This window comes from Chelon labrosus (assembly GCF_963514085.1).
Source record: "Chelon labrosus genome assembly, chromosome: 12".
Taxonomy (NCBI): Eukaryota; Metazoa; Chordata; class Actinopteri; order Mugiliformes; family Mugilidae; genus Chelon; species Chelon labrosus.
The window spans coordinates 24,757,232-24,784,516 of record NC_140345.1 but is presented as its reverse complement, the minus strand read 5'-3'; the positions used below and the strand labels follow the sequence as shown (position 1 = coordinate 24,784,516).

Here is a 27,285-nt window from a genome sequence, read left to right as displayed (position 1 = left end):
TGTGCAAACTACTGTTTACTGTACTTATATTTTTTTTTACTACTGGCTGCAGGTACGAGAATACATTTCACTGTGCATTGTACTATGTATAACTGTGCATGTGACAAATAAAACCTATTTATCTATCTATCTATCTATAATCATTCATTCTACAACATTAGGGTTTCATCAAATTTGTCATTTTTAGTGTTCAACACTACAATCAGCCGTTTCCTCATTATAGGGCCTATGCATAAAGTGTTTGTTATGGACAAATTTATTGTGAAATCTGCAACAGAATAATAAGTGTGCTAAAAAAAAGTGCAAGGGTCTGACTGCTTTTGAAGTAGATGCACTGTCTGTCACATTGGCATAGACATAATTTACTGTACGGGGAGTTTTACATTGGAAGCTGATTGCCACCACTAAACTAAAATGCATACTGCTTGAATAAAGAGTTAATTGCATTATGTTATTCGACGCGGTACACTTCAGATGAGATTCCAAAATGCGGGATTAGATGCTGATTTATCTTTGTGCAAACACGCAGAAGAGTTCATTGGTAAATAGGTGAAGACGCTTGGGGGTTTGGTTGAATTTTGGGATGCGTCATCGATAGTGCTCCTCTGGTTCCCAGGGTGTTTAAGGCCTTTCATGCTATACCCCCTTATCAGAGGCGACCGGCTACAGGGCGATAAGTCCTGAGCCTACATCTCATGCCCAATTGTTCATGAGAGTTGTTGTTATGTTGCTGACATCTCATAACACCTGTTTCCTACCTGTTCCCTTGCATTTTCCTCCATGATTTAGTTTCTAAATGGTCTTTACTCTTCCATCCCTCCCCTTGCAAATCCAAGTGTGCTTCGAACAAACTCTTACTAGCATGAAAAACCTATAACTATAAGCTACACCTGTTTCGTCATTTCACATTTACTCTATGAACACATAAGTAATAGTCCAACCACTGCAAACTGCTTCTTTCTGAATTTTCTGATATTCTTTAGTGCTCTACAGCATGATGCCACTGGTTTTCAAGCATATATTCTAATCTGTCTGACCCCCTGAATTTCAATTACTTTATGCATGTAGTAAAATCCAGGTTCATCATGTTACTTTTCCATGTTCCTGTATATACTTTTAGCAAGTATTCATGTTCCCACGTCCTTACTGTGATGAACCAAGCTTAGATGGCAGACTGTGGCCATAGGGGGGCACTGCACTTCTACAAATCACACATCACACCCCTTGCCTGATATATTCATCATCCGTAACCGCTTGTCCTCTGGAGGGTCGCTGGGAGGGACAGGTCTCCAGTCTATCAAAGGGCAACCATATACACTCACACCTACAGCCAATTTAGAATCACCAGTTAACCTATCCAGCATGCCTTTGAATGGTGGGAAGAAGCTGGAGTACCCGGAGAGAACCCAGGCAGGGAGAACATGCAAACTCCACACAGGAAGGCCCGATGGATTCGAACCCAGAACCTTCTTGCTGCGAGGCATCAGTGCTGACCTTTGCCTGATTTAGACTCAATTTAAAGCTTCCAGTAATCTGGAGAAGCAAGCCCAGTGAAATGACTCAACATCAGACGCCACCTGTAATCGCGGCTCAGCAGTGAAACCACAGCGATGACAGTTCGAACAACAAATATGGCAACACAACTCTCCAAATGTTTATTGAACACGCAAAGTGCACTGGTTACTGTTTCAAACGCTTCGAAAAAAGGAATACACTGTTAAAAATAGTTACGTCACGTACAGTGGTAGTGAAAGTCCTAACACTAACATAATATAGGCAACCAATACTGTTTGTTCTTACACGAAAACGAACTTTTTCTTTTAACGAGTTGCAGGAAAACAAGAAAAAGTTGTGACATTTGACAGTGTAAAAAAAGAAAAAACAACAGTTTATATATAATTGTACCTTTCTTGATGACGGCTATGCCTGTGTATCAACCACAACGCAGTTCTTAGGCTCCTAAACAGATCTAAATAACATGCATCTGATATGACGGCATCCTGCTGGCTACACCTCCTCGGTGGAAGAGTTGGGCATGTGGCGAGAGGGAGTCGATTCTTCAAAAACATCATCCTCCATTCCTTCTTGAATAGGCTTCATTTTAGCGGAGGACTTAGTGCCAGATGATATTTCTAAAAAATAAAAACATACAACAACTGAATCAATTAAGTCTTTTAATGCATGCACTCAGAAAAGGAACGAAAGAACAGTCAAAACAAACGGGTCACGTTGTAAAGTACACAATGATTCACGCCAACAGGAGGTTATTATCCGGTGTGTGTTTGTGTGTGTCCTCACACACCTACAGAGTCCGGGACAGTATGATGGATGAACAGGTACTGTGAAATTAGGAAAAGCCCTGTGAGTGTTTTTCCATTATCTCTAAAAGTCACTGCATTAGAACGGTTCTGCAGAGTAGAAACGGAGCCGCTCTTGTGGAATAAAAGCATTCTCGAGAGCAACGCCGCACTCTAATTGCTTTTAGTCTGTAGCCAGGCTACGACAGACGCAAATATTTGGTTGGTCTCCTCCTAATGCGTTTGGTTTCAACAAACACGGCCCGCCGAAAGGAGGGGGTGATATTTTTAGATAATCGTTGTCTGCTGGTCCCCCCGCCTGAGTGCAATCATTGCTTTCCGCAAAGCTGTAAACTCGCCGCCATGATGTAAAAGCTTTGGGAGGCAGCTCGTACGACAAGAGACACTTGTCCCTTGCATTGAAACCCAAACCTTCTCCCACCACAAATCAAACTTTCCCACTGACGACGTGTGAATGTGTAAAGTTTTACTGGGTTATTTTATAAATGACTCACAAGAGACAGAACGAAACAAAGCAGCAGACAGAGTCCTGACTTGCGTTCGCCAAGCTACAAATCTCTGGGTCCCGTGTTTCCTATGATGCAGCTCAAACTCATTTTGCTTGCTCTGTATACGACAATAAACCTCTTGAATCTTGATTTTTGGATATTTTACTAATAATAAAATAGATTGCAGCCATCTGGTGTTCAGTTCTGGGTCTCAGTGTCCTCTTATGTCCACAACTCTCAGTGGACAAATCAGGAATAGGTGCCAATTTTATTTTAAAAAATTGCAGTTAAATGTCTTGTGTAATTTTTGTACTTTCTTTCTTGCTCTGCTCCTCCTTCCTCTCTTCCTTTTCCCCCCTTCTTCCTTCTTCCTCCTCTACTCTTCCTCCTTCTTCCTCCTTCCCCATCTACTCCTCCTTCTCCTCATCCTCTTCCCCTGCTTCCTCCTCCTCCATCTTCTTCTACTCCCCCTACTTCTCTTCCTTCTCCCCATTCTATTACTTCCTTCTTTCTCATTTTCTTACTCCTCCTCGTCACCATCATCATTTTCCACCTTCCCCATCTTCTTCTCCTCCTCCTCCCTCATTCTCCCCTCCTCCTCCTCTTCCTCCTCCCCATTACTCTTCTTCTTCCTTCTTCTTTCTTTCTTTCTCTCTCGTTTTCATCTTCCTCCTTCTCCTCCTTCCCCATCTACTCATCCTCCTTTTTCATTCTGCCCCTCCTCCTACTCCTCCACTTCCTTCATGTTCTCTTCCTCCTCCCTGTTATTCTTCTTCTTCCTTCTTTCTTTCTCATTTTCATCTTCCTCATCCTCTTCCTCCTTCGCCCTCCTCTTCTCCTCCTTCCCCATCAACTCCTCCTCCTTCCTCATTCTCCCCCTCCTCCTACTCCTTATACTCCTCCTCCCCATTCTCTCCTCCTCCCCATTCTTCTTCTTCTTCCTTCTTTCTTGTTTTCATCTTCCTCCTCCTCTTCTTCCCCTTCTTCTTCTCCTCCATTCCCCATCTACTCCTCCTTCTCCTCATTCTCTTCCACTTTCTTCTGTTCTTCTCCTCCTCCTTCCTCATCTCCCCCCTCCTCTTCCTCCTCCCCCTTCTTCTTCTTCCTTCTTCCCCATTTTCGTCTTTCTCCTTCTCTTTTCTCTCTTGCTCCTTCCTTCCTTCTTGTCCTGCTCCTCATCCCCTTCCCCCTTCCTCCTCCTTCTTCTTCTCCCCTTCCTTTGCAAATTCATCTCGTGGGGCCAGACTGGACCCTCTGGTGGGCCAGTTTTGGCCCACGGGCCATATGTTGGACAAGTGGTAATAGATAATGGATGGATGGATTATCAGACACAGTTATCATCTCAATAAACACAGTTTGATGCAAGGATCTAAGCTCAATGGTTTGGTTTTGTTGAGTTAAATAAAGTAATTTAATACTCACACTATCCAACCCATACACAGAATAACCCCCCACCCCCACCCCACAGTTTGATCAGTGTCACTAGTATGAATGCAGCAGTGATATCAGATGTTAAAAGGAACAGCAAGTGCCAAGCGAGGAACAAGCAGGTTAGCGGAACATCTTGTTAGAACAGGCAGAATACAGGACTTTGAAGGTTAAACGCTCTACGGCTAGTTTGTCATGAATCCAGTTGCAAAGTAAATGGAAAATAAAGATCAGTCGGTTTGAGTCGGGGCAGAGGAAGTGGGAGGTATAGGGAGAGAAAAAAAACAAGAGGTGGTCTTACAGCATTGTCAGGGAATGGCTCAATCTGACGGAGTAGTCACAGCTGCAGGCGGGACAGGAGCAAGACCATCAGAGAAATAAACAAAATCTACCGCCACACATGAGCGCAATTAAGAAATAAAGGCTACAGCTATACATACAGTTTGAAGAATCTGGTTGAAGTTAAAGGATGACTTTTTAATATTACAGCGAGGAGTAAACACATGACTAATCCTGTTGCATATTTATAAGCTGTGATAACTGGTGGCTCAGTTCATTTTGTGTTGCTGACGCTGATAGCAGACTACTTAATTATATAATCTGCAAACAGTGACCCACAGCTCTCTTTGTGCATTTAGTAAACTGTGTGAACCTTGACAATGACAATTCTATTAAGAAATCTTTAAAACAATTAAGGTACATTTCAGGTTAATATTAAGGATGACGTATTTCAGATTAACAATCAACAAATTAGAGGCACTGGAACATGGTATCATAAAAAAATGTAAGAAATCAAATGTTATTCACGGCAAAGAGAGTTTCTGTCTGCGTCAAACCGCGGCTTCCATGACATGTCAAAATACGGATTCTTGGGCTTTGTCTATTCATTTATGTGTTTCTCTTTTTGACTTTTATTTTACTTCATACTTCCTGTTATATTCCTGTTATAAAGTGTTTTGCTTCCCTACTGTTTGCTCTGGTCTCTTGTGTCTCCTTTCCCAATTAGTTCTTTGTGTGTCTACAACGATCAGACATAACATTATGACCACCTTCCTAATATTGTGTAGGTCTCCCCTGTGGTGACTCATCAGAGAATGGACATGGGCCTTCTGAGGGTGTCCTGTGGTGTCTGGCAACACAATATTGCTAGTTGGGGCTTTTGACGGGAGGAGCCTCCGTGGATCATCCCACAGATATGTGATCAGTTTGGGATCTAGTGAATTTGGAGGCCAGGTCAACACCTTGTGCTGTTCTTCATGTTTTTTTTTAGTTGTTCCTGAAGCGTTTTTGTGTGTGTGTCTGTGTGAGGCTGCATCCTGCTGGGGATTGCTGCTGCCATCAAGGAGTGTCATTGCTATGGGGTGAGGAGGTGCCTGGTCTGGTCTAGGTGGGTGCTACATGTCTAAGTAACATCCACAATCTACATCATTCTTCGCACATTAAGATTTGCACACTTAGACACGGAATAGGAAGTTCACCAAAGATACAATCTATGCAAAAGTTTTAAAGAACACAAAACAGACTTTCGAAAGATGTGTATGTGAGGAGACGGACAGCAGAGTGATTGATGCATACTATAATGAATCCAACTGGAATCGAAACTGGATTCAAGTCTCTGGGTTTTCTTTGTTCCTCTGGTGTTAAACACAGCCTTGACAGGGAGAAGTAGCACCCGATTCTTTAGGGACAAGCTACACCCTCTGGTTTACATCTTTGAACAGTTGCAGCAGGATAACAAGCCCAAGCACACCTCAAAAGAAACAAAATGAAAACCAAGCAGTGCTGATTCTCGTCGACTTTCCTTTTCACTCACCTGGCCTGAACCCTAATCATTTTGTGGAGCACAAGAAGACCGACACTGTTCCGTGCTGTACAAACAAGCGCATTCTAAACACATCGCTGCTGGGAGATAAGGTAACTTACGAAGCGAGGATCCGGCCGATCCTCCCCGTAGGATCTGGTTGAGGACGTCATCCGTGTCGCTGGTGCTTGCCATGCTGTTCCTCATCTGCATCATGGAGAGCTGAGAGCAGAGGCTGGGCTGACGATCCATCTTCTTCACCGCCTAGGACAACATCAACATCCCTGTCACCGATTACCATCAGCATAGTAGTTAAAGGGGAATCACCATTTTTTACAGCCTGGACCTTATTTCTGGCATAAAATATCATTTGGAGTCGTTTGGAAAAAATTTAGATCCAGCGGAGCGCCATGTATATCCCTATAGTGGGAGTGAATGGGGCACCGAAACGCAGCCTCTAAATAACGCATTATCTGCCGCGAAACTCTTTCATTTCACCAATATTTTGTTACGATACGTTAGTGCTATTCCACATTGAGTCCGGAGTTACCTGTTATCATCATCCGAGGTCTGTAGATTGACCTACTAGCCTCTGACCTGGATGATGTCATCTCTGAGCGCTGCACCCGTGACGGTTGACTTGTTTACCCATACTTTACTACTGCTAGTTTTTTGCAACATGGCCGAATATTTTTCTGATTCTGAGGTTGTGGAAGACAACTTTGTTTATGATGGACATCCTTCCGCTTTGAGCCAGAGTGTACGGATAAGGAGCTTGTTGAAAGGAGGATGCGGAGGCAGAGAGAGGAACAGCTGGACAAAGAACAACAAACGGCTGCAACTCCGCGAATAGATAATAGGTAACTCAACGGGAAATAGCACTAGTGTATCATAACAAAATATTGGTGAAATTAACGAGTTTCGTGGCAGATAATGCGTTATTTAGAGGCTGTGTTTCGGTGCCCCAGTCACTCCCACTATATGGATATACGCAGCGCTCCGCTGGATCTAAATATCTTCCGAACGACTCCAAATGACACCAAAGTTATATGGGTGAGTAAACGATCATATTTCATACCAGAAATAAGATCCAGATTGTAAAAAACAGTAATTCCCCTTTAAGCTTTGTTTTGGCTGGCATGCAGCGTGATGTTACTGTCTTAACACTAAAAAAAGAAAAAGGTCATTATAGTCTGAGAGTCGGACCTACCTTGTCACTTAGTGTGGGATCATTCAGAGAGTACAGTTTATTGGTGATGTCTTTGCCAATGAGGTACCTGAATACCTCATTGAGGAAAGTGTCTGACTCCAGGAAGTAGGTGAGCCTCTCTCGAGACCAGCACAGGAACTTACAGTTCTCCTCCGCCATGATGGTCACCTTTGTTTTTTGTTTTTTTATAAGAGAGGCAAAGGAAGGATGATTATTTCTGTTATATTTTGCTTTAGAGATGCTCAGTCTCCGAGTCAGGGTTTTTTTTTTTTCTTTTATCCGTCTGACTTTTACCTGGAACTTCTCTCCTCTGTGCATCTCTGTGGACCTAAACTCTGGAGAGTCGATGAATGAGTTGGTGTAGATGTTGTGGAGGAAATGCCCTCGGTACGATACCTTCATCCTGTCAACATAGAGGTTTTATAATTCTTAAACACACATACACACACAAAATGATTTGAAACTGGTTTAAGTTGGAGCCACTGTTACATGTCTATCCTATAGAACGGGGGTGTGAAACTCAAATACTGAAATATTTTATGAAATATAACTGCACAGTGCTGCCACCTGCTGTTTAGTTCTGGGTCTCAGCCTTACAGTTAATGTCTTCCATGTCATTTTCATTGTCACTTTTTTCTTCTCTTCCTCCTTTTTCTCCTTCCTCTCTTTTTCCTCCTCCTTCTCTTCTACCTTTTTATCTTCCTCCTACTCCTTTTTGTCTTCCTACTTCTCCTTCTCCTTCTCCTCCTTCCAGTCTTCCCTATCTACTTCTCCATCCCCCTTTATCTCTCTTCTCCTCCTTTTATTCTCCTGCTCTTCATCTTCATCCTCCGCCTCTTCTTCCTTTGCGAATTCATCCGGCCAGATTGCACCCTCTGGGGGGCTGTTTTTTTGGCCCCCGCCCCACATGTTTGACACCCCCGATCTACAGAAGGTGGACCGCACAGAACAGCGACTGCACCCGAGTTCAGCAAACAGCACATACTTTCCTTTGAGCAGGATGCTGAGGCGCTCGTCCACGGAGGTCTTGTCCTCTGCAGCGTAGGCCTGGCCTTTCTTCAGGGTCTGGATGGTGCAGAACTGTCCGGTGAGCCTCTGAAACAAAGCCTCCCGCACGTGGAGGGGCTCAAACATCCGCTTGTAGACGGACCGCAGCTCCCTGTCGATCTTAATCTGACAAAGCACAGCCACAGCCATAATTCAGCCTTCTATGAAAACTGAGCACAAAAAAAAGACACAGTCTAGGGTTGATGAATTGACTATGGAGTCGTGACAAATGAGGACAGGTCTCCTGGACTGATTCTATCAGTTAAAGGGAGGGTCTGTACTCGTCCTGAATCCACTTATGACACCTTGCGTCTGATCACCATGAAGCAGGACCAGACCCAGGATAGTGATGGAAAACAACACACTAAAAATACACACCGATGCCTAGAACACACACACACGGATGGCCTGAATATCAAATGTCTGGTAGAATGTGAATGAGGGCAACGCAAAACTCACTGGCCTGCGCTTGTACAGGAGGAAGAACAAGTGCATGAAGTTGACCACCAGGAAGACCACGTTCCAAACCATCACATCCAGGTTGCACCGGTACAGAGTTGCCCAAGTAATGAAGAGACCACATCCTGTGGGGTTTAAAGTCCGGATTAAGGAGAGTTTAAAAACCTGAACGGTACCATTTCTTCAAAGTGTAATGCTTCCATCAGGTTTATAGTGCATATACTGATCAGACATAACATTATGACCACCTCCCTAATATTGTGTAGGTCTCCCTTGTGCCTCCAAAACAGTTGTGACTCATCAGAGAATGGACATGGGCCTTCTGAGGGTGTCCTGTGGTGTCTGGGAACAGGATGTTGTTACTGGGGGGTCTTTGTGGGGAGGGGCCTCCGTGGATCATCCCACAGATACTTGATCAGCTTGGGATCTAGTGAATTTGGAGGCCAGGTTGTGCTGTTCTTCATGTTTTTTTGGAGTTGTTCTTGGCTGCTCCCATCAAGGAGTGTCATTGCTATGGGGTGGGGGTGCCTGGTCTGGTCTAGTCTAGGTGGGTGCTACATGTCTAAGTAACATCCACACCAATGAATGCCAGGTCCAGAAGTTTCCCAGCAGAACAGTGAATTGTCACAAGATGGTTATTTACTTCTCCTGTCAGTGGTCATAATGTTGTGGCTGATCAGTTTAACTGTTATGCAGTACAGCTCATGATGCTTCATTCTACTATCGTTGCTGACATAGTTTTTCCGCCTCTGTGCTCTTGCTAATTCTCATAGCCGTAACTTTCTAAGCACACTGTATATTCACTCTTCTACAACTAATACTTTGATTCATCTTCATATGCTGCTTGTATCCTTTATCCAGATGTGTGTATCAATTAATCTGCAGCTCCCTTCACCTCCCCTCCCCTCCTCTCCTCTCCTTTCCTTTCCTCTATTCCGTCCCACATCACTCTTTAATTTCTGGCCTCAAGCAGATCGTTCGCCCCCGTATGAGCGTACGGGGTTCTTCCTGTTATAAGGAGAGTTTCCTCTTGGTTTAAGTCTCTGGGAACTCAACTGAATTGACCTATGGCCTGTGTAGTCTTTGACAGTAAAACCACCGAGCTGTGTCTCAGTTAACATTAACAGCTGGAGCTCTCTATCAGTAAACCTCTCCTGTTTCCTCCGTCTGTTTCTCTTTCTCTGCGCAGACCTCTGAGACTATAGCGTGGCCCGTGCCAAAGGGCAACACAGAACTGAGTCAAAATCACGACCATATTTCCCATAATTCCTGCTGCTTCCTGTCTCCACACTCCTTCCAAGTAGAAGATAAACATGTTGGAAGGGCCATTTCCCCATCCCCCCATTCTCTCCTGCTTTTATCTGACGCTGCCAAAGCCTTTTAGGGCTTCGGCAGCGTCGATGACATCCCTCTTTGAGTAGAATGGCTTTAAAAACATCCCTCAAATGTTAACTAAAACAAATCCTTAACAAACACGTGGTAAATTTACAAGTGCAGAATAAAGATCTGGAGAATACGATAACTTTTCTCCAATATTGCCCACTTTATTATTATCAGAGGAATTCCATCAGAAGGAGGAGGAGGAGGAGGAGGGGGGCGCTATGGACTGACCTGTCATCAGGAAGAGGCGCAGGAGGATCATGTGCAGGCCCATGGTGGTGGGGATGACCAGGCCCAGCAGCAGGGACAGGTTGCCCAGATGAAAGAGCAGGTGGTGGGCCTTCTCCCACTCCTGGCACGACGTGACATTGGCTTCTGCGAACGGGGTGGGCGAGGGGAACAGGGGCAACATGGTGGAAAGGAGGGGCAGCTCCGGGGTAGAAGACATCCTGCCGCAGGGTAACCTTGAGGACCGGGGAGAGAACGTGCAGCAGGTCTTTGAAAGCGCTGATTATTCCAAATGGTTGGCTTTGAAAGTCAAACTACTGTCAACGATGAACAAAAATTAAATACATGTGCTTCATATTTGTTTTGTTCACAGGTAAAATCCAGAAAGGTGAAACGGTGTACGGCTGCGCTTCAATTTGCCAAATTGACTGAGGTTTTTTTTAATTATTATTTTGATGTTGCTACCATCTGGTAGATGGATATTCTTTAAAAAAAAACAATATAAGCTACTGTTGAAACCTGTCGGGCCACATATAGGGGACATCCTGGTCTTTTCCTTGGGTATATCATTGGTAGGGGTGAGTCATGTGCAGGAGGAAATGGCTGACAGAGGTAAATTGTTATAAAACATACATACATATACATTCATGATGGTTCTAAGGTGGATATTTGATATGTTTTACTTAGAAAAGGGTTTAACCTAACCTTCAAAGAGGATTTATTCACATGCACAGCATTTTAACCACAGAGCCGTATACGATAAACTCCAAGGTGGTGGACATTGGTACTTACTGCTTCTGTTTTTATTTAAAAATCTATGGTATCACAGGGGATAGCGACATGACAGAAGCGGAGAGGGTTTTAGTCCGAATCGCAGATGGGATTTGGAAGTTTGATTAAAAATTAGAACTGGGTCACACTGGCCCAAGTAAGATTATTAATGTGATGCTATTGTATTTGGTCCCCAGTAGATAGACAGAATAGAACAGAAGCTTTGGGGTAAAAGAAGAGAGAATTAAGTTTTGTTTTTTTATATAAAAGCACAGATTCCTAACTCACTCTCTATCAAGCTGTCCATAAAGTAGTCAGGAGCAACAACAGATCGGTTCGGGCAAGGAAACGAGTCCTGTTGCCGCCTGGAAATATCTTAAATAAAATATTCTGGGGGGAAATAAATCCTTGTGACATGTTATATGTATCTAATAGACTCCGTTTATCCTCTTATCCTTTAATTCTGCTGGGTCTCAGGAGACTGTTGACACTTCTATATATAACGTAATTTGGAAATCTGGCAGGAAATACAACATGCATCACTGACAAAGAAGGCAGATGAGAGCGGAGCTGTGTAGTTAAAGGGGCTGGGAAGCTCACACAAAGTACAAAAGCTGTATTTTTATTGCACATGTTCATTTTAGATGCAAGATTGTCATATACTAACGATGCAGCATCATTACCAGTAATTCAAATCTTGGTTCTTGGTGCCAACTCAACTTCACAGAAGAGGGGAAGTTGCTCAAAACAAAATCAATACCAGTAAAATAATATACAATAGACATAGAATAAGATTCCCTTTTTGTCTAAATGTGTGGAGAATAAGCTGATTTAACATCACACCAGACATGCAGAGGACTCCCCTTCACCAGTATTTTGGCTGAAGGGCTCCAGGAATAATATTCACATTTTTGCGGAAAAGTATAAATGGCGCAGGGGTCTCCTACCGTAACAAAACCAGTCGCTGCGTTTCCCGTTGCTGGAGCACGGGGAGGGCTCACATGTAAAAATAGATGTGGAGAGGAGAGGAGGGGAGGGGAGGGGGTGGGGGGTGCACTGTCGCGCATCTACAGAGGTATTTATCACGGCCGCAACTTTCTAACTGCTGGTCAAAGTGGAGGGAAACGCTTCTTTACTCACCGATCGTGCAGGAGCCGGAATGGAGAGCAGGAGAGCTGCTGCGCTGTGGCTTATTTGAAAGACTCTGGTGGTGCTGGTGGTGCTGGTGTCCGCAAAGCTGGGCTCTCTGAGTGGGGTCTGCACAATGTGCGTCGCACATTCCACACAGCTGACAGGGAGAGAGACTAAAATGGGCAAAAGGCGAAAGCTTTGCCCGGGAGGTCCGACAGGGGGAGACAGATCCCAGGTTAACCCATAAATCATCTCCCTATGTAATGTATGGAGGCACACGGGCCCCACCTGTGCCTGCAAGACTAACCTGTGGTTCTCAGGTGGAGGAAACTGGCTGCTTTTCCTCGATTACTTTTATATATTTCATATTTGATCCTCCTCTTCTCAGCTTCTCTTGCTGATGTGTGACACCTGCATACAAGACTGGACCTTGTAATGCATCCAGTTTTAACTGAATGATTAGAGCTGTGATGTGTTTTCAAGAGAAGAGAAATACATTTTGCATATGTGCATTTAATATTCCCGTTTAGACTATTTTAATCCTTTGTATGCTGGCCGTGTCCAGTCGTCAATACGTCTCATGCAGGCTGTACAGAATTCAGCAGCCCACCTTTTCACAACAGCGTGATCTATCCTCCCTACGCTGGCTTACGGTCTATTTTAGGATCCAAATAAAAATTTTATTACTAGTTTTTAAGAGTCTCAATTTGCAAGGCGCCACCTTACGCGCCACTGAGGTCAACAAACCAGTTGCTATTAGTCTTCCCTTCCCTATAGATCCAGGCTCAAAAACAGAGGTGATAGAGCCTATTTGGTGGCGACCCCCAAATTATGGAACAGCCTACCACTTCCATATGTACCTTTCATGGCTTGATGGAATTTCTATTACCTGCTTTGGTTAAAAATTCTCAGTGATTGTGTTAAACAGGCTCCTACTCGCCAGGTCAAAAACAGCCCTTTTCACATCGATCCATTTTGGCACGATCCCCCCTCCCTCCTGAGAACGAGCTCCTGTAACCCCCGCCCCTGTAGAGGTGTTGCCTCGGCAACCGTTCAGCGTATCTGAAGCCACATCGGTCCGAATTAAATCCGCAATAAAGATTTGAATAAGACTTTTCTGGATGTTTGTTGAACTTAATGCGTTGTCACTACCTGCGTACAGGGCTCAGGGGCGGGTCTTACGTTCAGAACAAATTATTTACATCACAAATGAGTCAAATCAGAAGCGGCTCACTGAATGACACATTTTCACTCTCAGGCCACTCATAACAAAATGACTGCATGGATTTTTATCAGCTCTTTCTGAGCTAGTAGATATGCCCCACACTGTACTAAATGTAAATGTAATGTTTTAATCTTGCTGGCCTTCAATTCAGGTTGAGCAAGAAATCTTGGCTTTTATTGTATATTTTAAGATGTTTTTTCTGCTTATTATAGCTCATATTTATTGCTTTAATGTTAATGGTATTGTATATATTTATATGTATTGGTATTGCTTGTACAACACTTTGGTCAACTGCGGTTAAATATGCTATAGAAATAAACTTTGACTTGACTATTTCATCTTTTCATTTTACGTTTTTATTATTCCTATTGGTGTCATGATTTAACACGTGTATGTAGTTATATTTTACAAAATGAATTAAAAACCCTCTTACAGTACGTCATAGACGTGTATAAATATGGACAGCAGAACTGCTCTTTAAAAGTGAAGCCAAAGCAAGTAGAGCTCCCCCTGGTGGCTGGCTGCAGTTTAGGTCTTAAGCTCCACCCCCTCCATGTTAGTGGCTGGGACTTGCGCCAAAATAAACACTAAAATACATGATGTTCAAATGTCAATTTGAACATGCATCAAGTGTTTTAGTTATTTGATGCTATAGAAACAGGTTGTGACATAACGCCGACTACCAATCTAATATTTCCTTGTGGCTTGTGGAGGTAGAGCAGAGCTAGAATTGGTTAAACGAAAACGCAAGTGAGTCTGGAGGAAGTGTGGTCGGATCATAGATATCGCTGCTCCACGTGGTTCCACTCTCGGACCGTACTGATCAGACTCTGGATCCAAAGTCGCAAGATGGCGTTGCCCGTGTCACTGGGAAAACAGCGCCAGTTTGGCCAATGCAAGGAAGTGGCGACGCATTGTCCATATTTATATACAGTCTATGGCCTCCGTCCATGACAACTGAGCCCATGGGTGTGTTACAAAAAGTGTTATAGTACTTTAACATTCACAAACACTGTAAAATACTACTATATTGTAGGAAGGTATTTACTTTGTCCTTGACACACAACATTTGCACAATAAAATAAAGTATCATTTATTTCTACAGTACAGTACGCATCATATTTACATCCACACATAGGGTCACACACAGACATCTTGATATAATTGCACAAACTTTTTCTAACAAAGTGTTTCTATACCCGGCTGTCAGAAGCCACTACATTATTCATTACGCAGGCTACTACACAGTGCATTCAGAGAAGAAGCTGGTTTTAGTTTAGTAAACTAGAATTAAGGTTTCTCTTTAGGCTCAGTCTAACTACACAATCTCAGATTACATTGATTTACATTTCCTGACTTAACCTCAGCCTAAACCTTACTCTGAAATCCACCTTAAAACACAATGATTTAAACTACGGGGACTTGCTTTTTGAGGCCTACAGGAAGCCAGGTCCCTCTCAATGTAACTGCTTCAACTTTTGCAATCTCTGCTCAGCTATATTTACTACGTCTCTGCCGTCAGTACATGGTTAGTGATTTTAATCCAAGTCAAAATGTTCCATTTCTGTTTCACTGTTGTGTGACTGAATAATATTTAAATGGATGGTTGTTGGGAAGAAAATGTAAAAGAAGACTGTCTGAGTAGTGATGGTGTGATTTTCTTAAGCTGGGCTTCTGCTCAAACTCGAAAACCACAGACAGTCCAACCCAGAGCATGATCCCAGCTTAATGCTCCTCTTAGCCATAGCTAAACGTGAGTCAGCTCCACATGTTTAAAGACTGAATGTGTGTGTGTGTGTGTGAGTGAGTAGTGTTCAGGCAGCTCCACCACCCTGCCCTGGCACTTGCAGGAGACCATCTGCCTTTTCTAATTCGGTCTCTGGCATGTGACAGTAACTTGGTAAGCGGAGATCATAGCGGTGCCCGGACTTGTCAAACGCCTTGTCGTTCAGCGAGTACAGCTTTTCTGCGATGTCATTGCGCACAACCAGGGCGAAGATCTTGGCAATGTAACGATGTTTAGCAAAGAGCAGGTAGAGTTTCTTCCTCCTCCACGTCACGTATCGGCAGGGGTTGTCGGCACGCAGGGTCACCTTTGGGGAATAAACCAGAAAACAAGTTGTAGTTTAGACAAATATGCCTGTTAAAGTGTTGACTTCACTACTGTGCCATGACACTTTAAGCATCATGTCAACTAGTCACTGATCACATGACATTAACAACATGGACGCCTCCTAGAAGACAGGCGAGGATCCCAGTGGGTTGTTGCAGCAAACTAGCAGCAGTTCATCAAGTCAAGTACGTGGAAATACTTCACTAAAGATGAAGCCCATACTACCGTGACATGTCAGTCCTGAAATACAACTAAAGTACTACTGCAATGCATCTGAACAGGCTAACGCTAATGCTAGCAGAGGAACGGTCCAAATCCTCTGGACAGCAGTCAGTTAACTTCAGAGAGAAGGATGCCTCACATCAACAATTTACTGCTACACTATACCATCTTACACGCTGTGGAGTACCATTAAATGCTATTGATGGTGCTGATGTGCTGCCTGTTTCATACAGGCTATACATATCTGCAGCTCACAGTATGTAGCACATGAGCTGCCTGTTCTCAGCATATGTATTCAGGTCAAGAATATAGATTTCATTGTTGCAGAGCATTACTTTCTACTGTGTTTTTATTAGTGACGTCAACAGAGACTAGTCGGTGTCAACGCGACTTTCATCAGTCAACCCTTACTTTGAAGCGATGCCAAACCTGCTGCTCTGTATAAGATCTCTACTTGGATTCACACCATAAACACAGCAATCGCTCAAATGAGGATCCGTTCATTGCGGCTTTGTGCGAGCCTTATCCTTCTACTGCACACTGAGAAGAAATTGTGTGCGAATTAACAGACCTGATTTGTCCATTTCTGAAATGTTTGTAGCACATGCAGAGGAGCAAAAACTGAACCTGGAATACGCCCTCCTCCGACGGCCTGAGAGAGTCCCATTCAGGCGAATCGAGAAACTGGAAAGGGTAGATGTAATGCAGGAACTCTCCGTTAACTGTCACGCGGATTCTGCAGAAGAATGGAGGGGAAATTTGAAATCAGTTAATCGGTTTTACAACAGGATGCAGGATAAAGCCAAGGACTACACAGTATTCTGGTCCACAAACATCAAGTTTTGATTAACACAACCATTTAAGGACAAAAACAACCTGTATGAGCCTTCTGACATCTAATCCTGTCCAGAAGGTCAGCCAGTTGATTTGTTAGTGAGTAGACGATGTCATGAGCAAATTCTTAAAGCAAACAAAACTGTACTTTGAGAAGAAAGTCCAAAGACAACGTCTCAATTGATTGAGACCAGCAGACCTTTTAAAAAAGGACTTGTAGTGCCATTGAGCAGCATCTTATTATAAGTCACATCAGCGTGGAATATTCAGGGCTGTGCATATTGCACAAAGTGACTCAAATAATACCAAATTATTGAATTAGGTGAGCTCTGTATGCAAGTAAACATCATTTGGGGTGCATTAGAAGACGCTGCTGAAGCAAAACAATCGATCGCCAAGCTTCTCTGTTTCAGAACCACAAACCGTAATGAGTCGTTAAGTCTCTGTCCCTCAATAAAGACTCACGTGTTATTGTTTGTTTATCTGTGGCCTGGCGTAAGTTAATTTAGAGAACCACACGACGATCAGATTACAGCTCAAACCCTTGAGCAAACGCAGAGTAATGTTTGCAGCAGCGAGGGGGAAAATCTCCGAGATTAAGGTAAACGAAGTCTCCACCTGCCAGCTTTGTATATGTGATTACGTGGCTAAAAGGCTCTCCTTACTAATCAACAGATTTCTGGCAATCACTCAAAATAAAAGTTCTGCGTTATTTTTCTGAATGAACGAGACAAAACACAACTTATGCAAGAGGAGGTCAGTTGAGACGGCTGTCAGTCGACGTGGCCAGCGTTTATACTACTAAAAGAACGTGGTCACAGGCAGCTCGGACCCCGTTCAAATGTGGTTTTCAGCAATCGGATCTCAAATGCTTGTCTTGGGTGTGTTCTTGCAATCAGATCACTCGGGATGCATTTTAATACCAGGTCAAAACAAGGCCTTCTGATTCTGCCCGGCAACTGCTGCAACATGTCGGGTTAGAATACGATGTGGAGATGCCCGCTGCTAATGATGGCTTAAGAACAAGATGCAAAGATACAGTCCACTCATCTTTGCATTGCAGGTGTAACGTACGCTGGCTTCCTGATTGGGTCTTAGCATTTTTAGGGGTCTCTCATTTTTAAGGGGTCATGAAATGGCAGAAAAGTATGGACACCAGAACCCCTGAATGAGAGGAAGAGAGCATTTGGGTCAGGTGACAGGGAGGCAGGAATGAGGGTCCAGAAATAGCTGTCAGTAAATATCAGAGAGGGAAAGCGGAGGCTGTGACAGAGCAACACAGGGAGATCTGGAGAGGCATGAGGTCGATCACTGGTTACAATCCCAGCAGGGACTGTTCTTACAAAGGCACCGGTGCTTCATCAACTGTGGCACCGTTCTCTAGATCCATAACCATCTGTCCTCACTATGGTATTTGACACTTAGTTGAAGTAGAATATAATTCTTTCTCTGCATTTGACCCAACCATTCATTCACAGTGGTGCGTACACTCAGAGCAGTGGATGTCCATGTTCGGTCCCAAGCTGCTTCTCTAACCACTACGCTACAGCTCCCCCGCGTACTTGTGCAAAACGCCAGCAAGCTAAGTCCCCACCCCATAGCAATGACACTCCTTGGATCCAGCCTGACACAGGCACACACACAAAAAACACTTTAGGAACAACAAAAAAAAAAAAACATGAAGAACAGCACAAGGTGTTGACCTGGCCCTCCAAATTCACTAGATCCCAACCTGATCAAGTATCTGTGGGATGATCCATAGAGGTGACTCCCCTCAAAGTTCCCCTACTAACAACTTTCTGTTCTCAGACACCACAGGACACCCTCGGAAGGACCATGTCCCTTCTCTGATGAGTCACAACTGTTTCGGAGGCACAAGGGAGACCTACACAATATTAGGAAGGTGGTCATAATGTGTTCCTGTTGTATTGGCAGATGCTTTTTCTTATTTTAAGTAATACATCCCTCATTTAGAAACATATTTCTTGTTATTTTAAGCAGATTTATTTGCAGTGTTTATACAGAAGGCCGTGTCGATCCATTTGCACGGACAAAATGCAATATGCATGTATGGAAATGCAACAGCAACTAAACGAGGCCAGGAGTTATTATTATTATTATTCTGTATTCTATCTGACCAAAAACACAATTTGAACACTTTCATTTTGTAGTTTCAACTAGATTGTATTGCTCATTGCATTTCAGTTTGATGGTGTTTAAAGTCCAGCAACTTATTTTAAAGTTAACTGTAGTGTTTGGTTCTATATTTAACAAATTACACTCTGTCTTTTTACACTTTTGGGGTTTTGCAGAATTTTACTGTCAAATCAAAATCACAGAATTTGTTTTTTTTCACTGGACCCTTACTTTACTACCTTCTTGAACAACTGAGAATGCTATATCAGTATTGGATATAACAAATTGACTGCTGTGTTGAATTTTATTTACTCTGGAAACATGCAAAGCTAAATGTTGATCTCCAGACCTTCCAGCCAAGAGCACCGACAGCTTGTCAATCGCGGTTTTCCCTTCAATGGCGAAGCAGTGGTCCTTCTCTATGGTGTGGACTTCTCCGTCGCTGCACTCCACTATCATCCCAAAATGAGTCAGCGACACCCCGAGTCTTTTAAAGAGGCTGTTGTAGAGCTCCTGGAAGTCCTTGTCGAAGGAGACGCTCCTCAGCCTGTACGCGACGTGCAGCGCTTGTCCCAAACTCACCGCGAAGAGCGCAAAACTCCACAGGAAGGAGTCCGTGGTGCAGGGGTCGGTCCAAGCCCACAGGGTGGTGCAGAATAAGCCCAGGGTGAGGAAGGTGAACAGGTAGAGGAGTCCGTAGAAGCCGCTGCCGCCCATGAAGCCGAGGAAGAGGAGGATGTGTGCCAGGTGGAACACGGAGCCCTCCGCGCCCTCCTTCCACTCCGTGCAGAGCGGGTACGCCGGAGCGACCGACTGCACCGTGAAGTTCATGGCTTCGAAGTCCGGGGGCTCCATGTCGACAAGAGGCGAAGGAAACTATACCATCGATTAGATCCGACGGGGCGACGGGAAACGGCGACGAGACGGGACGAAACTCGAGGCTGGACCACGCGAAGTCAGACCACAGACTGACACCTCACTGCGATCCACGCACACGACACCTGAAACAGCCTGAAACAGCCTGAAACTGTAGAAAACACATGACACGGGCTTTATGTGACACAATCAACCAACCCAACAAAGTCATTTTACTTTTTAAAATCAGAAATATATGAAGAGAGCAGTTGTACTGACTGATAGTGTTCAATTAAATCAAATAGTCTATTTATAGGAGATAGAATCAGGGGGGTCAAACATGTGGCCCACGGCCCGTCAGAGGGTCTGATCTGACCATGGGTTGAATTTGGAAAGGAAGAGGAGAAGAACAAGAAGGAGGAAGGAGGCGGAAGATGAAAAGAAAGAGGATGAGTAGAAGGAGATGGGAAAGGAGGTGTGGAAGGAGCAGAAGGAGGAAGAGGAGTAGGAGAATGAGGAAGGGAGAAGAGGAGGAAGGAGCAGAATGAGGAAGAGGATGAGTGGGAGAATGAGGAAGGGAGAAGAGGAGGAAGGAGCAGAATGAGGAAGAGGATGAGTGGGAGAATGAGGAAGGGAAAAGAGGAGGAAGGAGCAGAAGGAGGAAGAGGATGAGTAGGAGAATGAGGAAGGGGGAAGAGGAGGGAGGAGGAAGAGGAGAAGAAAAAGATGGGCAAGGAGGAGGACTAGGCAGAGGAGGGAAGGAAGCAGAGGACAAGGAGAAGGAGATGGGGAAGGAGGAGTGGAAGAGCAGAAGGAGGAAGAGGGGGAGTGGGAGAATGGGGAAGGGGGGAGGAAGGAGGAGGAGACGAAGAAGATGGGCAAGGAGGAGGACTAGGAGGAGGACAGGAGAAAGCAGAGGACGAGGAGAAGGAGATGGGGAAAGACGAGTGGAAGGAACAGAAGGAGGAAGAGGGGGAGTGGGAGAATGAGGAAGGGGAAGAGAAGGAAGGAGGGGGAGAAGAAAATGATGGGGAAGGAGGAGGACAGGAGAAAGCAGAGGACAAGGAGGAGGAGAAGAAGATGGGGAAGGAGGAGTGGTAGGAGCAGAAGGAGGAAGAGGAGGAGTAGGAGAATGGGGAGAAGGAGATGAAGGAGAAGTAAAAGCTGGAGAAGAAGGAAGATGAGAAGGAGAAGGGGGAAAAGGAGGAGGAAGAAGAGGAGGAAGATAAAGACGAGCAAGAAGGAAGGAAAGAGAAGATGGTGAAGGAGGAGGAAGAGTAGAAGAGGGAAGAGAGGAGGAGGACAGAAAAACATCTTCAAAGAAATCTCAAAACAATACTAAATGAACTTTTTAATTGTTCCAGTTCCATGTAGTCTGTTGTTAATGTGGCCTCCATGTTTGTAGTTTTGTGCAACAGAAACCATTCAGTGTGGCTCCAGACATAACCTGGGTATTAGATTTATAAACATAGTCAGTCCATTATAGGTGTCAGAGGACTGGCTCATCTTTTTCTTATAACCTTTATCAAACTAAGGCAGAACTTATTTGTGACACGCCTTGAGAGGAATAAAACATGATCCTCAGTCATATGAAATCATAAATGTGACGTATCGTGGTAAATATAACAAAGAAAGACCAACGTAGAGCAGCGGTGAACTGATTCATTAATCAGAGCTGTGCAGGGTTGTGAGAGACGTCTGTGGACCAGAATAGTAACAGTCGTCCCTCTGTGCAGCCTACCTGGTAAAGGTGACTTTGACTATCAGCCAGAGGACGAGACAACACCTGATATATCTGGGCCAGCGGAGAAGGACACGGAGCCCCTGGGTGCATTACACCTCACGTCAGGCGTCGGGAGCAATGCACAAAAGCAAAAAAAAAAAACATTCTCGCCGAGTGTGGCCTGATTTTTCAGGTCAGGGGTTAATGACGGCGGAGGCGCCAGGACTCAGGAGATGACGGTTTATTTGAAAGCAGAATGAAAGAAACGTCTCTGGGTGAATACACGTTTGATAAATACACACATGGAGCGATACTTTATCTCCATATGTTTCACCAGACATCTCACACCAGTTATTTTTAGAGCATTTCAGGCCTGGGGCAGTATTTATGTGTGAGCATGGACACAAGTATGGAACGTACTTGTGTCCATGATCAGGGGTGTCAGACTCATATTAGTTCGGGGGGCCACATATACAGCCCCAATTTGATCTCAAGGCGGCCGGACCAGTAATATCATAACATAATAACCTAAGTGACATCCCATTATTATTCTATGGGGTTTAATATGACGTCAGCCCACCCTTTACAGCTATAACAGCTTCAACTCTTCTGGGAAGGCTTTCCACAAGGTTTAGAAGTGTGTTTATGGGAATTTATGACCATTATTCCAGAAGCTCATATGTGAGACACTGATGTTGGACGAGAAGGCCTGACTCACAGTCTTCGCTCTAATTCATCCTAAAGGTGTTCTATCGGGTTGAGGTCAAGTTCTTCCACACCAAACTCGTTCATCCATGTCTTTATGGACCTTTATGGACCAGTCATGTTGGAACAGGATCCCCAAACTGTTCCCACAAAGTTGGGACCTTGGAATTGTCCAAAATCTCTTGGTATGCTGAAGCATTCAGAGTTCCTTTCACTGGAACTAAGGGGCCAGGCCCAGCTCCTGAACAACAACCCCACACCATAATCCCCCCCCCCCCCCCCCCCCCAAACTTCATACTTCATAACCACCAAACCCAGATTCATCCGTCAGATTACCAGATGGAGAAGCTTGATTCATCACTCCAGAGAACACGTCTCCACTGCTCTAGAGTCAAGTGGCGGCGTACTTTACACCACTGCATCTGACGCTTTGCATTGCACGTGGTGATGTATGGCTTGGATGCAGCTGCTTGACCATGGAAACCCATTCCATGAAGCTCTCTGCGCACTGTTCTTGAGCTAATCTGAAGGCCACATGAAGTTTGGAGATCTGTAGCGATTGACTCTGCATCCACTGACCCCGGTCTGTCATTTTACGTGGCCTTCCACTTCATGGCTGAGTTGTTGTCATTTCCAATGTTTAGTAGCAAGCTAACTTCACGACTGGACTTGTTGCACAGGTGGCATCCTATCACAGTACCACGCTGGAATTCACTGAGCTCCTGAGAGCGACCCATTCTTTCACAAATGTTTCTAGAAGCAGTCTGGATACCTAGGTGCTTGATTGTATACACCTGTGGCCATAGAAGTGATTAGAACACCTGAATTCAATTATTTAAAAAGGGTGAGTGAATACTTTGGGCAATGTAGTGTATGTTCACAACTCTTAGTGGACAAATTAGGAATAGGTTTCTTCTTCCAGTCCTTCCACTCCACCTTCTCCTACTCCTCTTCCTTCTCTTCCTCCTCCCCACTGATCTTCTTCCTCCTTTCTCATTTTTATATTCCTAATCCTCTCATCCTTTCTCCCCATCTTCCTCTCCTCCTCCTTCTCTGTCTTCCTCCTCCTTCATCATCTTCTTCTCCCTTTCCTTCGCCTCCTCCCTCCACTCCTCCTTCCTTGTCTTCTTCCTTCTTTCTCATTTTCAGATTCCTCCTCCTCCTCCTTTTCATCTTCCTCCTTTTTCTTCTTCTTGTCCTCCTCCTCATCCCTTTCCTCCTCCTTCTTCTTCTTCTTCTCCTCCTCTTCTTTTGTAGATTCATCCCATGGGGCCAGATTGGACCCTCTGGTGTCTCCGGTGGGACTGTTTTATGTTTGTCACCCCTGGTCTGGATAAACAGCCCGAGAGCTCAGTTGTTGCTGCAGTAGAATAGACATGCAGATGCGTCCAGTCCCTCCACCCCCCCAAAAAAACACCACTCCTAGGAGACAACCAGCATTAATTAATCTCTTTCAGAACAAGAGCTTTGGTGTTATCTGCCAGGGAGGTCTTATTTATAGCCATCCCTAGGTACGACGCTAACTCTTTTGGCAGGGTGTAGCGGTCGGCCTCAGGTTTTTCCATAGACAGTAATGAGAGGGTGAATTCACACCGACCAGACGGTCGCACACACGTGTTTGCTCAAGAAAACGTCATATTCTGATTTCAGAAATCTGGATAACATGAATGACTTCTGGAAGTGTTGTCTTTAAAGGAACAGGTTCCTGGGCTGAGACGCACACCAATCAGCCACAACATTGCAACCACCTTCCTAATAGACACAATAAAGTGGAGTAACGAGAGTTTAAAAGCCTGAACGTTACCGCTTCTTCAAAGTGCAATGCTTCCATCTGGTTTATACTGTAAACACCGATCAGGCATAACATTATGACCTAATATGGTGCAAGTCTCCCTTGTGCCTCCAAATCAGCTGTGACTCATCAGAGAATGGACCTTCTGAGGGTGTCTTGCAACAGGATGTTGTTAGTGGAGGGCCTTTGAGGGGAGGGGCCTCTGTGGATCATCCCACAGATACTTGAGCAGTTTGGGATCTAGTGAATTTGGAGGCCAGGTCAACACCTTGTGCTGTTCTTCATGTTTTTTTTTTTTTGTTGTTCCTAAACCGTTTTTGTGTGTGTGTCTGTGTCAGGGTAATACCATAAGGGTTAAGGGTTTTCATTGTCATACCATAAGCTTTGGCATAACAATGAGACACACAAGCTTTCTGAAGAACTCTGACAACTTATCAGCAGCTACTCTGCAAAGAAAGGATGACATTTATGGCGACCGGGGAAGGATGTTATATGAAGCAGAGAAAATGGAGAGTGAAAAAGTAGGGTTGTTTGTTTCTTTGTTCTGATGGAGTGACGACTGAAACGCAAATGGTTTCAGACGCACATGCTTTGTTTGCACAGGTTGTTCAAACCCCATCAGACATTTGTGCATATGCCAAATCTGCACCTGGGAGGAGAAAGACACCACCAGGAGAACCTCCATTGTTCCCCTTGCTTGCAATCTGTCCATCAGTGCGGCGAGTCAATGCCGAGGATGTGTGCTCCAATCAGAGGGAATGAAAAGAAGACCACCTCTTACACTCTTTGAATAATGAGAAAAGAGTAGACGGTCCTCGGGTTACCCCAGAGACCTCGACTCTTTCAGTGAGCACAGGATGTGTCTGGATTTAAAGGCCAGGGGGGAAAATGAGAACAGAAGACCTACGTTGTTACGTGAAGCTCTTTATATGTACCTAGGACCGCCTTATAGTGGAGACATCAGATGTCAAATTTCTACTCTCAGAGGGGTTTTCTCATCATAAAATCATGGCTTCACGGAAGTTTTCTTAAGGGACAAGGTATAATACTCTAATACATATGTATTATACACATATATAGAGATAGAGAGAGACATGAAGCGTCTGAGGAGGCGTCTGAATTAACACCCTAAAGGTCTACAGTGCTGCTAGAAGCTCTGTTAGTTAAAATCAGCAGGAGCACACGGCCCCCTTGAGGACGTCTGGCCCTCATGGCACCCTCAAGAAGTCTGTTCTTGATTGTTCGGTCAGAGACATTCACATCAGTGTCCTGCTGGACGTCGTCTTGTAGAGCTCTGCAGGTACTGGTCCTGCTAAGGGGTTGAGGACCTTCTACGTCCCTGTCCAGCTCTCCTGGAGTAACTTCCTGTCTCCTGGGATCTCCTCCATGCTCTTGAGACTGTCCTGGGAGACGCAGCAAACCCTCTAGTAATGGTACATACTGATCCTGGAGGAGTTGGACTGCCTGTGCAACCTCTGTAGGGTCCAGGTATCACCTCATGCTACCAGTAGTGGAATTGTCAGGTGACAACAAGAAAGATGAGTAAAACCATTCCTGTTTTGGGGGTCGTCTCATTGTTGCCCCTCTAGTGCACCTGAACCAAAGCAGCTGAAACTGATTATTAACAACCCCCTTTGCTACTGAACTGACCAGATCAATATCCCAGAAGTTAAACTGACTTGATGTTATACTCTGATTAAAAAGTATTTCTAAAAAGTGTTTTTGAGCAGTGTACGTAGAAACCCCTCTTATAACAGCAATCTAACTTCTGATGTCTCCACTATAGCAGTCATTACGGGCAGCCGGGCAGCTTCTAGCCACACTGCAGACACCTCCTTAGACACGAACACACTTCATAAGAGTCGTGTAGGAGGATTTTAGACAGATGCTTCAGTCTAGTGGCAGATTTGGATGTAACTTGACTGGAGTGGCTGAGCAGCCAGAGACTGGTCGAAAATGTAAATGTTCCTGTAACGTGGGACAAAAACATTCATCAGAGGAACACTTTGTTTTTCTAGAAAGGACAATAATTTCTATTCATTGCAACTATAGTGCATACTGATCAGCCACAACATTAAAACCACTGACAGGAGAACTAAATAATATTGACCATCTTGTGACAATTCAGTGTTCTGCTGGGGAACCTTTGGACCTGGCATTCATTCATGTGGATGTAGACATGTAGCACCCACCTAGACCAGACCAGGCACCCCCACCCCATAGCAATGACACTCCTTGATGGCAGCAGCCATCCCCAGCAGGATGCAGCCTCACAAAAACGCTTTAGGATCAGTTCAAGGTGTTGACCTGGCCTCCAAATTCACTAGTTCCCAAACTGATCAAGTATCTGTGGGATGATCCACAGAGGCCCCTCCCCTCAAAGGCCCCCCACTAACAACATCCTGTTGCCAGACACCACAGGACACCCTCAGAAGGCCCATGTCCATTCTCTGATGAGTCCCAACTGTTTTGGAGGCACAAGGGAGACCTGCACAATATTAGGAAGGTGGTCATAATGTTGGTCATAATGGAGGACCGGGTCTTCCTTCTACTCTGGTGCCACCTTGTTTCCACAGGCGGACCAGAGATCTATAACAGTGGAAGTCGGTTGCAGAAGAAGTCAGGCATGACTGACAGACCAGATAAGTGCTGCTGGATCCTGGAAACCTTTCAACCAAGATTCAGAGGCTAGAAAAACAAGCTGCATAGGTAGGTGCTGACTGCTGTTCGGCAAAATGCTCTCATCTGTCATTGGCAAGTCTTACCTGTCTTCAAAGTTTAGCTATTTACGTTGTGTTTGTGTGTTAGTTGGGAGAGTCAACTAAAAAAAATAAATAATTAAGCCCCCTGTGAGGGTGCCACAGAGCCTATGGGACCTGATGAGCTTACAGCTTTGTTGAAGACCACTCAATGCTCCTCCACGGCCGCAGGATGCCGCGTAACCAAGGCAACTCTGATTCCAGCTTAATGAAATCTCTCAACACGCGGCTCGGCACATCTATTCTGTCCAGACCCGCTGATACATTTCTATACCAAGGAGCCCCTTAACCTTAGCTCCAAGTGCCGACGCAGCATAAATACATAAATAACTGTGGAACAATTAAGACAAAAAAAACAGCGTCTCAATCAACAGAGGCCAACCAAATGACGGTGTTACGTAAACGCCGGCTTCTCTTTAGTGTCCTTTGAGTGCGTTTCAGGGCTGATTTCATTGCCCGTCACGTCGTCCGAGCTGATTAGCTGACCTCAAGTACAAGAGGTGATGTGGAGAGTGTGTTGCCTTAACGACGGATTTATTATTTTTTTCAAAACGTTAAATTTTCACTGCAAATAGCACACGTGATCCTGTCATATTTTATTTAGTGTAGCAAGTAGAAGAAAAACTCAAAGCGCAAAGTTAGATTGACACATGTATTTTA

The 27,285-nt window shown here is 44.5% G+C and overlaps 2 protein-coding genes across 3 annotated transcripts; both read right to left on the bottom strand.

Moving 5' to 3' along the window:
- Window positions 1-1,523: 1,523 nt before the first annotated feature.
- On the bottom strand, window positions 1,524-12,434 carry popdc1 (popeye domain cAMP effector 1). Of its 2 annotated transcripts, none has more exons than XM_084556675.1 (8): window positions 12,271-12,428; window positions 10,363-10,595; window positions 8,752-8,876; window positions 8,231-8,418; window positions 7,540-7,648; window positions 7,246-7,413; window positions 6,158-6,299; window positions 1,524-2,132 (listed from the first exon to the last, which is right to left on the bottom strand). In XM_084556675.1, exons 2-8 carry the CDS (start codon window positions 10,577-10,579, stop codon window positions 2,008-2,010), a joined length of 1,074 nt encoding a protein of 357 aa, XP_084412801.1. In that variant the 5' UTR covers window positions 10,580-10,595; window positions 12,271-12,428; the 3' UTR covers window positions 1,524-2,007. The 2 variants fall into 2 exon arrangements, with proteins under 2 accessions (XP_084412801.1, XP_084412802.1); XM_084556676.1 differs by lacking the exon at window positions 1,524-2,132 and adding an exon at window positions 4,545-4,577 and having other exon boundaries at window positions 12,271-12,434.
- A 2,174-nt stretch (window positions 12,435-14,608) lies between these two features.
- Window positions 14,609-19,699, bottom strand: popdc3 (popeye domain cAMP effector 3). The gene is made up of 3 exons (XM_084557046.1): window positions 19,141-19,699; window positions 16,449-16,557; window positions 14,609-15,579 (listed from the first exon to the last, which is right to left on the bottom strand). Exons 1-3 carry the CDS (start codon window positions 19,644-19,646, stop codon window positions 15,301-15,303), a joined length of 894 nt encoding a protein of 297 aa, XP_084413172.1. The 5' UTR covers window positions 19,647-19,699; the 3' UTR covers window positions 14,609-15,300.
- Between the last annotated feature and the right edge of the window lie 7,586 nt (window positions 19,700-27,285).

What these genes read in the sequence shown, in the direction of transcription:
- popdc3 (XM_084557046.1), bottom strand. Translation starts at nt 19,646, where the DNA reads ATGGAGCCCCCGGACTTCGAAGCCATGAACTTCACGGTGCAGTCGGTC. An exon ending in TCGGTGCTCTTGGCTGGAAG is followed by an intron (nt 16,558 to 19,140) that starts GTCTGGAGATCA and finishes ATTCTTCTGCAG; the next exon opens with AATCCGCGTGACAGTTAACG. An exon ending in CGGAGGAGGGCGTATTCCAG is followed by an intron (nt 15,580 to 16,448) that starts GTTCAGTTTTTG and finishes TATTCCCCAAAG; the next exon opens with GTGACCCTGCGTGCCGACAA.
- popdc1 (XM_084556675.1), bottom strand. Translation starts at nt 10,579, where the DNA reads ATGTCTTCTACCCCGGAGCTGCCCCTCCTTTCCACCATGTTGCCCCTG. An exon ending in GCGCCTCTTCCTGATGACAG is followed by an intron (nt 8,877 to 10,362) that starts GTCAGTCCATAG and finishes TAAACCCCACAG; the next exon opens with GATGTGGTCTCTTCATTACT. An exon ending in ATCGGCCGGATCCTCGCTTC is followed by an intron (nt 2,133 to 6,157) that starts GTAAGTTACCTT and finishes TTTATTTTTTAG; the next exon opens with AAATATCATCTGGCACTAAG.